General features: G+C 39.1%; 1 protein-coding gene across 1 annotated transcript; it reads right to left on the reverse strand.

Annotated features, from left to right (window-relative positions):
• Nucleotides 1–802: 802 nt before the first annotated feature.
• On the reverse strand, nt 803–11,254 carry gsg1l2b (gsg1-like 2b). Its single transcript, XM_003961557.2, has 5 exons — nt 10,734–11,254; nt 9,977–10,024; nt 7,479–7,631; nt 3,867–3,978; nt 803–3,305 (listed from the first exon to the last, which is right to left on the reverse strand). Exons 1-5 carry the CDS (start codon nt 11,032–11,034, stop codon nt 3,005–3,007), a joined length of 915 nt encoding a protein of 304 aa, XP_003961606.1. The 5' UTR covers nt 11,035–11,254; the 3' UTR covers nt 803–3,004.
• Nucleotides 11,255–12,150: the final 896 nt, after the last annotated feature.

The raw sequence follows: 12,150 nt of genomic DNA on the forward strand, positions 1-12,150 counted from the left end.
TGTTCAGAAATTAGTACAATTCTAACCAATGATGCATTATTTTAAATGAACCTGCACCACACAAGCAGACATACATTTATATACTTATTATTATATACTGTGCTAACAAACCACTACCATTTGGTTCATATCCCTCAAATTTCATAATTCTGTGCCCAATCAGTGAATATAAAATCAAATAATGAATAGTAGCCTCCAAGTATTGAACAAGAAGAAAAGGGGGCTCAGTCCTTCAAGTGCGTGTGTGTGTGTGTGGGGCGGTGGGGGGGGGGGGGGGGGCTCATATGAGCTCAGATTTGACTGAGTGGTTTTGTACTCTTGAATAATGAATGTGGGTGAATGGCTGTAGAGGAACTGGTGTGGATCAAAGCTTAAGTTAGCATCCGACTGCAGCCTGATCCTTCTTGCAACTCTAGAGAAGAGAAGAAAACATTGGAGGACGACCACAACAAGTCGGATCAATGAGAAAAGGTCAGCCTGTTCATGGTCATTTCTGTGAATCATCCAGTTTTGCTGTGCCACTGTGAGAAGGCCTGTTTACAGGGTCATTTTCAGTTTGCATCTATTCACTTATGCATAAAAACAAAACTATCTTTAGAATTTTGTTGTATATGTCTATTATTTTTTCCTGCTCTGTGCACAAGGTCTAATTAATTCCTATTTTAATATCAAGTTAATATTCTTATTAACTAGACATTAGCTAAAATGTCTATTATAATAAAACTGTAGCATTTCAAACTTTACAACCCATTGAAGGCTGATTTTATGCCCAAATATCAGATCTAGAATTTTATTTTGGACGATAAAAGAAATAAAACATTCCTGGTTGAGCTGTAAGCGGCGCTTCAATAACATCATCCTTGGAAAATACTGCCACCTTGTGGACAAAACCTCAGATCTGGGGAAAGTCACAGTTAAAAACGAGTTAATTTATTATTATGAGTTTTCTTCCCCTCTGGGAATAATATGTTTTCATATAAATGTATCTTATATCAACACATTAGGTCGTGATAATGGCAAAAATGATAACCACAAAAAAAGTGACCAAAGAACACTACACAAAATGGGCCACTGAGTCGGACACACACAAGAAGATACAACAATCCACACATCAGCATATGCTGATGTCACTGGAAACAGTAGAATTCATAGTAAAAGTAATAATAATAAAAAAAAACACGTTTCAGTTTGCGATAAAAACACGAATACATTTAGAATATACATTTCCACGAGCACTTGTAAATAACAACAATCACGGTCTGCACTTTTCATAGTAACATTTCTGCGAAGAAAAGCACTCAGTTATCAAGTAAATGTCCTGCTAGGAAACACACAGGGGGCGCTTCTTTCCTCGTTGACTTTTGGCAGTTTGCAGAGACGGTTCCTCGGATCCGACTAAGGTTCCTCGAAAACAGTTAATGGGGAGACAAAAACCACGTGGCCCTTGTGTGGGGGCAGTGAGCAGAGAGCATGCTGTTTAATCATGCTGCTGGAAGTCAAGGCACTCAGCATGACCTTTAAGACATTCTGTACCCTCACATAGCTATGGTTCACGTGTATAGCGTGCCCTCGGTTTCCATTATTTTGCTTTTTCCAAATACTTGAATGTTGGGGGGCACCAAATAAGTCCAGATAATATGGAGCATAACTTAAATGCTGATGCTTGACTGATGTTACAATAGTTACCACCTCAGTTCAAGGTAAAATGTACGGGTGTGATATTATGGGGTGACCACCTCTGATCACTCAGATGGTTAAAAATTAGCCCTGCCCTATGACGTTAATAATGTTTTGAATTAAGAAGTCCATCTGTTAGTAGAGTGACTACAATTATGAGGTATCACTCACGTGGCCCTTTCTGTCTCAACATTTAATTAAAGCCTCCTAAACTGCTTCAGTGTGGCTCCTCGCTCTGCCATCCACTCCCAATTCTCTCCAACAACATTTCTTTTGCTCCTCAGCTCTGATGAAAGTGTGACAAAGCAAAATGAGACCTAAAACATTAGCATATTTGTACATTTTTCTTAGAAATTACAATCCAACTGGCAGTGAACTGAAATGAGCCAAAGTCATTTTGTGCTACTTCCTAATGGAGGACTGAGGCAACAGTTAGATTTAGCTGTTCAACAAGCATTGACCCTTCAGAGCTGTATTGCTAATAGCCTTAAGTGTAGAACCGGCACTGATGCTGAGACAACCTGTTATCATTTTCTCTGGCAGTTCACCATTATGTGAATCTTTTTTTTAACCAAGATTTTAAGGTTACTGCAAAATCCACCTCCATTAGAGGCTGTTTGTCTTCATTGAGAAGTTAAAAATCTTCAAATGTTTGAAACTTATCATGTGAATTTGGTTAAGGTTGAGCAATGAGTCTCATACCAGTTTGTCTGAAGCCCAAATGGGGATTAGATTTAATCCAAAGCTTCTTAATGATCCTTACCTAGTTGATACTGTGGCAAAGTCCAATAAAAAGGTAACTCAATCCCCTTTGCTTTAACAAACTCTTCAGCTAAATAGCTGGCTAAGCATGCTAACTAGCTGAATATGAGATAAACGAAGATAAAATAAGATAAAACTGCATTCCTATGGTGACTTAAGTAAATATACATGATGTGTCACCTTTTTCTTGTGTTATTTTAATTTTTAACGTTATTTTTAATAAAGGATATATAAAAAAAATCAAATCAAATCGAACCCTTCAAGGTTGGTTAATCGGACGTTGAGGCCTTGAAATACAATTTCGTTGCAGAACCGTCTGAGAAGGTTCCAGATACAGCCAACTTAAAATTTGTCCAAAAAAGATGATCACATTCTGTTTTTAGTCCGGTGTTTTTGTCTTTCCCTCTTTCTTCTAGATCAGCTAGACTGGCCTTGCTACACATTATTTGGTGCCGTTCAGATTTTTTGTGGGGGGGCTTTCAACCATGGTGAATTATTGCTGTAACTACTTTATTGAACCATATGGAAGGTGATGATATCCTGGTGATGCTACATGCTTCCTCCTCTAGCAGTACTCCTCCCCCTGAGGGTCAGGCAAGTCATTGAGGTCCATAAAGAGGGAGGAGTTGGAGAGTTTGCGACCATTAGATGAGAGGTCCAGAAGTTCCTCGGCAGTGCTGGGCACAGAACTGATGTACATGTCCCACACCTGCTCAGGAGAGTCCAGCTCCAGCAGCTTCTGCTTGATCTTCAGGTTCTTCTCAATATTTCTGCGCTTGTGTTTGAACTCCAGGATGGTTTTGGTGTAGCGGTTTATGGTGGTGACTGAGGAGACCATACAGGCTGTGAAGGAGCTCCAAGCCAAACTGAGCAAAGAGAGACAAGATTGAGGATAAACTGACATAAAAACAATGTTCAAAGTTATTCTTACTTGGAAGATAATGCATCTTTGTTTAACTATCATCAATGTCGAATGTCAATGGGGTATATATCCCCATTTGTTTTCTCTAACTTTATTTCCTTTAATCTCTGTGGAAGCAACATAGCAGCTCGCCAATAGGGCAAATTTTGGTCTCAACCGAACAAACTGCTCATTCCTAGTTAGTCCCTAAAATCTTTGGGTGAACTTTAGCAGAGATTTACTTCCTCTTTGTCACGCTCCATTTGACAATATGGAAAGTTCTCTCAAATCTATTAAGCTTTTTACATCTTCAGAGTTGTCACCTGTGCTTTGGTAGTCACCTTTATTAATGCTTTCCTCACACAATCCCTCCGTTTATCAGCCTGCTCTTCCCATATTTACACATGTGCCATACTCCTGATATAACCCAACAGACATAGAGGACTCAAGGTTCAATCAAGACACCCAGTATCTGGGTACACCAGGTATACTTGAACACATGTACTGCAGCTGTCTGTGAACTCACATGTAGGACCAGCTGTAGTCCCATGTTTGAGGTTTCCAGTCCTCTGGGCCCAGGCTGACAGTCAGCTGGAAGGCTGTGGTGAACATCATGTGGGCCACCATACCCAGTAGACCTGAGGCAGCGAGATTACATTTATTACATTTATTTTTATAGCGTAAAAATGTGATCAACTTAATATGTGTGGGTGCCAAGAGTGTATGAGTTTTTTGTTGAACTCTCTCAGTAGCATATTTTGGGAACAGAGCAGTGTAGATAACGCAATCGTTTGACAAGATGTTAAACCGATTGCATCACAGCATCTGTTATAGTTGAAGGTTTCCTGAATTGCCAAAGTCATCAATAAATGTAGTAACCTTAACAATTTATAGCTATAAAAAGCTGTACTTGTACGCCACAATGTAATAATTCACGTACTTAAAGATTCAAAGAATCTAAAAATTCCTTTTGATACAAGTACAACACAAAAATGAGCAAATACTTTGGTTCTAAACTTTTTTCTTCTTTAATGAAGTACCTTTTTTCCCCACCCCATCTTCATCATTTTGCTCATTTCCTTCTTTTTACTAATTTCCTTCTCTTTTTAATTTTTTTTTTGTCCACTGAATCTCACAGCTCTGACTCCTCAACATTTGACATTTAGAAATTGAACAGGAATGAAAAAACAGGACATGGTAACAAATTAATTTAGTGTATAAGACCTTTACCCTGCACTGATCAAGCAGGCACAGGTTTCTGCAGGTCCACATAATTAAATAATTCATCCATGAAATTTGGTCCTTTAGATGTATGTATTCCAGGATTGTCAAAGTGCAATAAATCAGAAGTTATGGCCTGTTTGGCCATTCATGCTTAGCAAAAACAAATAACAAATAACAGTAACCTTTAATCATGTTTTTAACGTCAAATGTATTAACAAGCACTCAACTGCATTTCATATATAACCACTAGAGGGCAGTGTCAGGCTGTAAAAAGATGTTTCACTACATAAAACGTTCACGTTTTTAAAAGACTCCATGGCAAGCATTATTCTGAATATTATTTTAATGCTGATGTTTTAATACAAATTTTATCAAGATTCCTACAAACTGAATTCAATTTTTAAAAATGAAGATTTAATTTGTTTGCTTACAGAGGTCTGTCTCATCTGAGGCTAAAATAACTGCCTAATGATCTGCCAAATAATCTAACTACATTAATTTTGGGCCACAACTTTAGGTGCAGTTCTTAATGGAGTCAATAATCTGAATGAATTAATAACAGCAATAACTTGGATGAGCAGAGTTTCTTGAACACCGTATGAAGAGAAGGATCTGTTGTCAACAACTGCACAATCCCTGGCTCATCTGAACAGTTTCCTGATATTGTGAATGTGGAAGCCTATGAGATGAGATGAGATGAAGCCTATGAATGTTTTAAACAGGCACTGGCTTTGGAAAGTTTGTTGACATCGAGTCACTGACATGCTTCATAAACTCACTCTTGCACCAAAAATGAAACTTCTTCCCAGGAGGAAATCAGTCGCACCCGAGCAAGAGGCTGCAGCTTTGTTCACTTTCCTATTTATGCAAAACAGTTCTCATCCACCTTCAGAGGTGTGTGCAATAAAAGATGTGCTTGAGTTCAGGTAAAAGTTAGAGTAGGCAAAACAGGAGCTGCTGGTGAAGACATTAAGCTGGGTTCCACTTTTTTAGGTAAGAAAGCATCAGTGCAGAGCTGAAAGATGGTAAACTAGTGCTTTCTGTTGTGTGAAAATGCTGGCAACTACATAAAACAGTGCCTGGAGCTATTTTTCTTTTCCTATCCTGTTGGGAGGATCCATTTTGAAGGGCAGCTCCCCGCCTTGCAATTGTGTGCTGGGACATATTTTATTCATTACAAAAGACATCGGATCAACCTTTAAATCACTTTCTTTCCTGTGAAAAAAAGGGTCTCTCAGAGATTCTCTGTTTCATTTACTGAAGAGGCATCTGCTGATTAAAGCAAACACAAAAAAGAAACTCATATTCATATTTCTGTGATGTTTATGTTGGCAGAAGAATATGTGAAGCCTCTAAAGTTCACAAAGTTGGAGCTAAAACAAATACAACTGCAGTCAACTGTGGCCAGTTCCTCAGAAGTAAAGAAAAGCGATTGAATTGACTTCAATTTGACTTCAAATGGCAGTACTTTCAGACTCCAGAACCAAACTCCAGAACATTGCAGCTTTTTTATTACATTATTTCCAGTCAAAGTTAATTGTTCCTTCTGGTAATCTCTCTCAAAAACCAATTCAGTCCAGGTTTAAAGGACTTAAGCTTTAACACAGTTAATAAGGAATACAAACTTCTGGATACAAAGGGCACCTTTGGAATCGGATGCTAAATGACGCGTGATGAATGAACACATCAAAAAGGGCAGCTGTTATGTACAGAACATTACTATTAATACTACAGTGCAAATAGGTGGAGCATTTTTACACTGGGTCATATCATCTCTGCTTAATGTAGAGGAACCGAAAAGCCATAGGGCACTAATGAGCAAGTTTTATAAAGTTTCAAAGAGATTAAATAAGTGCAGGCTTGGCCTCTCTGTGGCTTCTCACACCGTTTAGATCAAAGCTTAGCTTAGGTCTCAAATCAAAACAACGCTCAGGCTCAGAGCATTGGTGTAAATCAATATGTGGCCTTGAGCTCAGCCAGGTCTGTATATTCAACATGACCTGTGTTTCTGAGAAATGTCTGCTGATGCTCCTCAGACTAAAATATACCTGTTGATCTCAGGATTCTGGGAAGATGACAATAGACCCACGGATTGGAACACATCTCTCCATCTCCTGGGAAAGTGATTGAATAAACCCTGGTGATGCACTCGTGATCCTAAGGGCCATTTTTTCCAAAAACCCACAGTCATTCGTAAATGTGTTGTCATGTGCCAGAAGGACAGACAGAAAGAACAGTCTTGTTCTTGGAGCTACAGTGACAAAAGAAGCAAGTACTCCGTTGTCGTAATGTCTTGTCTGCTATAGTGCAGGTGTCACGGCTACATATTCTTAGGATAAATGCTGTAAAAAACCCAGGCAGCCTCCATCGTAAATGGAAACGATGAGAAGAAGTCAGGGAAATTGACTCATAAAGCCAGGATCTAACATCAAATAACCAGGGGAAAAGTTGCTGGTTGGCTACAGATAAATGCCAGAAGATAGACGGCAGAAGAATCAGAAAAACTAAATGAAAATTGTATTTTCTTAAGTAGGATTTCTCACTGATTTAATCAAGTGCCTCTGGAAGGAAAATTTTAATCAGCTGAAATTCTGTAGTTTTTTGTAATGAACAAAGCATTTATTTGATCACTTAGTGAAGATAAGATCCAAACTGGCTAATTATGTCTACTGGCTTACAGTAAGCTTACAGAAATAAGAAAAAATAGATCGAACATGTGCAATGCAGTGACATATAAGAAGAGGATTGATTTTCTGTGCTGCATGGACCTGGATGCAGACATTTGAAGGACAATTGACTGGACAGAAATTTATAATGTCAGAAAAGTAAATTTCGCATTCATGTTGTGCCTTTTTCTTTGTCTCTTTGTCTCTACACATCAGAGAGTTGAAAGATCATGTGAGTAAAAAGTCACCTGAGAGCACAGTGAATATGGCAGCGAATGCGTTGAGCTTGAGTCCATCGATGACGTTGCCGAAGTGGCAAACTTCTATGGACATGAGGATGCCCCCGGTGGCCAGTAGGAGGATGTACAGGCACTCTGCCACGATGCACAGCCACAGCACTCCTGCATATAGAAGAGGCTGGGTTAGGAAAGGCATACACATGTGATAGAGCAGGAGAGGAGACTTGAGTGACTGATAGGTGGAGTGGACTGGATGGGAGGGGAAGGTTAGGTGGGGGTTGAGGAACAGTAAACACGGGTGAGCAAGGACAAATGGAGAGGAAGGCGAGACCATAGAACCTGCCGCTGACCTTCACAGTCAAAGATAGAATACAGGAGAAGCTCAACATCCAGGGACTGGGCTCAGTTGTGCCTTAGTAAGACAAAATATCCTCATATTTTAATGCAAGCTGAGGTCTAATTACACATAATTCCCAGGGCAGGTCGTTACCCTGCTCTTAATTAATCATGAGGTGGACAAAAGTAATATGCCTGTATCACCAAAAATATCCATGCATTAATTATAAATACATCCTCAATCAACTTTGAACGTATTCTCTTAACCTGCTGTAAATTGAATTTTGAGTTAAAATAGTTAATTAATTTTACAGTAGGAGTAGAAAAAAGAAGAACTGGGGAGACATTCCTTCAAACATCTGCTGCATACCAGAGTGCTTTCCTTAAATAGATACTCAAAGAAGAATTTTCTACCATAGTAACACCTTGTATTCTATCTCTGCTGTATGGGGCATTTATATTTTAGGCCAGCAATGAAGCCACATGCATTTGATTAATAACAAAGAATGGAAACTGGTGACATTTCTAGTGGATAATCAAATTTAAATGGATTCACTTGAAGATTTTCTTTTAAGATTTAATTGATGTCAGTTGTTATGCTGTTTATTCCAATGCATTTTGCATCATTGTTTTTCTGCTGTAGTGATATCAACAAGCCAGTTAAAATAATTCCCCCTCTGCGTCATTCTGTTCATCCACATTTTTATGTTCACTTTGCAAATGTCAGCATGCTGACTCAGCTACTTTATTTACAGAATTTATGAATAAATGATTAAGGTTATTGTGTGAACATTTCAAAACGCACTTATTATACTCTGTGGACAGTATTTCTGCAGAAAATAAAAGAAGAAAACTGTACTAAATTGAGAAATTTGACATGATCTTTTTGCATCTGTGCCATCAAATGATGGCAAAGGCCTTGCAAAGAAAATAGCCAAACAGTCATTTACAGACAGGCCTGTTCAATAATCAACAGCAAAATATACTTTGATCGACAGCCTCTAAATTTCGATATAGCTTACCTGTCAACAGAAAAGAACTCTAAATGGAACTCAAACATTGCACAAACGTCTGACTCATGGAAACAAAAAACAAGGAGCTGCTGGAGAGAAGAGGTAAGAGGAGCAAAGTGCAACAAAGAACGGTGAATGCAAACTCAAAGTGACAATTCTGATTATTGTGTCCAATGCTGAAAACAGGACTGGGGAGATGGTCTGTTTGAACGCCAACACAGCTGACTCGCTCAGAGGATGATCTCTGTTCAGTAATATGACATGAAACCCTGCGACGAGCTGCGCCCCTGAGACCCCTGAAGGGAAAAGCGGTTGAAGATGGATGGATGGTATCATAAGCTCTGTAGGCATTACACTTCCACAGCATGTTGCAGTTGAAATGCATCCTAACGTGATGATCAGCTGACAGTCATGTGACAGGAAGTGATTCAGACAGCCATTGCAAAAAGCTTGATTTCAATATCACACAAAATATTATTTGACAGTTTAAAAGCTGTAATAATGTGTCCTATATGACATATATTCAGTTCTGACCATATTTCTTGATGAAGTCAATATAAAATAGAGGGTACCTTTGTGTTGTTAAGCAGAAAAACTGTTGTGTTTTCTTATTTTCAAATAAGAAAGAAATTTACCACTAATGCCCAATGTGAGCTATATTGCTCATCTTTGAAGTCTGTATCACCTCTCATTTTGATGTGCACCTGAATGGGTTAAATTTCAAGTTCAAAGAAATAAAAGTCAGTAGTTTTGAAAAACCTTGCTTCACTTGTAAATTAGTTTCCACTCATATCTTGATTTTAATTGATTTTCTTTATTATGTTTTAATAAGTTATAAATGTGACCTAACAAAGGTAAAGGGCAAATATTAACCATATATATTGTTTATACTGCTTGTAATTGGGATAAGGTAAACATCTGTTCAGTATTTTAACATAAAAGTGTTTGATTGTGAGGCATTAAAAGCCACAAAATGCAACGGGTCCATCAGACCCACAAACGCTGGCTGAGTAACAACAATATGAACATCACACAAGGGTTAACCAAATTTTGTTTAGCACACATTTCACCAACAATCCCGTAAGAATGTGCAGAATGTTCAGGGTGATGAGATGATATTGCACAACAGCATGTCTGATCTTTGACTGGGGTTCCTACCTCTTTCATTCGAAGGGGCAACATAAAGGAAACTTCTGCATTTTTCACCTGAAAAACATAAAGGCATTTCACTGTCACTCTGTCAACAAGATGTTGCAGTGTTCTGATGAGCAGGAGCTTAATCTGTAATCCATCATTTCTCCAGTGAGATGTAACATGACTCACTTTGTATGACAGAGAGGAATCGCCTTTTGATCCAATCACCAAACCTATTTCATTTCTGTGAAAGCTTTCCTATGTCTCTCAGCATGTTGGTAAGCTAGCCAGAAATTCTACAACCAGCATAAGCATCTGTGGTCCTTCAGAGATATTTTTGAACCGCACAACTGTTTCAGTATCAAATATAATTTGAATTACTTCTTACTAGTGACCCTCATGGTACTACCTCACCGTTAAAAAAGAAGCAGCTTCAATTTACACTTTTAAAAATCATAATTAAGAATGGGTCTTGTTAATAAAATGAAGTGATGCACCAAATAAAGTCGGAATGCAGTTTTAAATTAATCTTAAAAGATTTTGGATTTGTTAAAATTGCATTGTTTCGGTGATCAGATAACAAGTGCTCGGCGACGAGGTGTTACCGTGAGATTATTCTGATCGGATTTTTGATCAGAATTTCAGATTATTCTTTACAGGTTTATTCCTGAAATCATTTTTGAGAGCGGGATTAGAATTGTGGAGTTAGCCCCCGCCGGCAGTGCCTCCCCGCGGAGCGCCCCTTTGCGCAGCTCTCGTCCCTTCGCCTTCACAAACTTACCGGTCATGTTGACGTTCTGTTCGCAGGAGAACCAAATGCCGGTGTGAAACTTCCTCATCACGTACTTGTCCTCGCCGGTCTCCCAGATGTACTGCACCAGCCGCGTGTCATTTAGGTTGGAACTGTTGAACCTAATGCAGAACGACTGCTTGGTGGTGACCGGGCCGGTGCAGAAAGGCTTCACCACTTTACGCGTACCCTCGCACCAGTAGCTGGTGGTGAGAGCCGACACGGCCAGGAACAGGGCGACAAAGTTCAAGGTGAGCGCCAGAGATGCTCTCCGCTGCCGGTCTATCCCCATGACAGAGGAGTGAAGAAATCGGATTTAATCCCTCGCCTTGGATGACACAGGATTTTGGTGACTCTTCTTTGCTCCTCAGATCCTCATAATCCGGTTAGTCCTTTAAAAATAACTGCGGCTAATTACAACTGGCCTGTGCGCTGGGTCTCTCACATCTGCTGCTCCTTCTGCGCTGCTGGAGCTATTATGCTGTGTGCTTCTCCCTCCCCCCGTACCTGATACACCCCTTCCTTCATCACGCACACTCCTCTTCTTGCTGGGAGCGGATCGCATCCGATCGCGTGAACTTACTTGCTTCTCTTTGGTAACACTCAAAACCAGAGTTACTAAACTGAGATTTCGGTATTTGAACATACATCCAAGCAGATCTTATTTTCCTCCTCAGCTTGAATATGTTTTTGCTGACATGAATACTCTATATGTTGTGTGAACATCTAATGTAAAGTTGAATTTATCAACATTTCCACTGTAACAACTGTCATAACCATCTGTATCCAACCATCTATGTGAACATATGCACAGGAATAAAGATCTGTCTGTGTTATGCAGAGATGTTGAATGCAGAAGAATCAATAGCTTAGGCTTTTTTTTTGACCATTTGCAATGGAAATACACCAATTTGGGATCCAGTAAAATTACAACAGATTGTCTGTGAATAATCCAAGAATCTTGCTCTGTGTGACACATCCCTTTTATTCTCATTTATTTTTGGAGGTCAAACCACAATAACTGGATGCTGCACCTCTTAATGTGCTGAATTTGTTTTCTAAAAGCACTTTCTTGTTGTTAATGGTAACATGAAGAATAAAACTCTGACTGTCCATCATTTTAATGATGCTCAGATGATGGACTTTAGATGTGTCTGGCAACCATTAACACAAATTAGCTTTCATACTGGTCTGTGAATAGAACTATGTGTGAATGGTATAAATAATTGGTGACATCTTATCACATGTAAACACAAATGTTCCTTTATGTTCTGAGTGTCTTTACTAACTGTTTTGATGTTCTGGGAACGTGCTTCTCATCACTTGTGTCACCACAGCAGCCATAATAATGATGAAGTCATTTATCCATCACCACAACCCTTTGAGCATCTGTAAAACACAACTGCAA

The sequence above is a fragment of the Takifugu rubripes genome, chromosome 1 (assembly GCF_901000725.2).
Source record: "Takifugu rubripes chromosome 1, fTakRub1.2, whole genome shotgun sequence".
Lineage (NCBI taxonomy): Eukaryota > Metazoa > Chordata > Actinopteri > Tetraodontiformes > Tetraodontidae > Takifugu > Takifugu rubripes.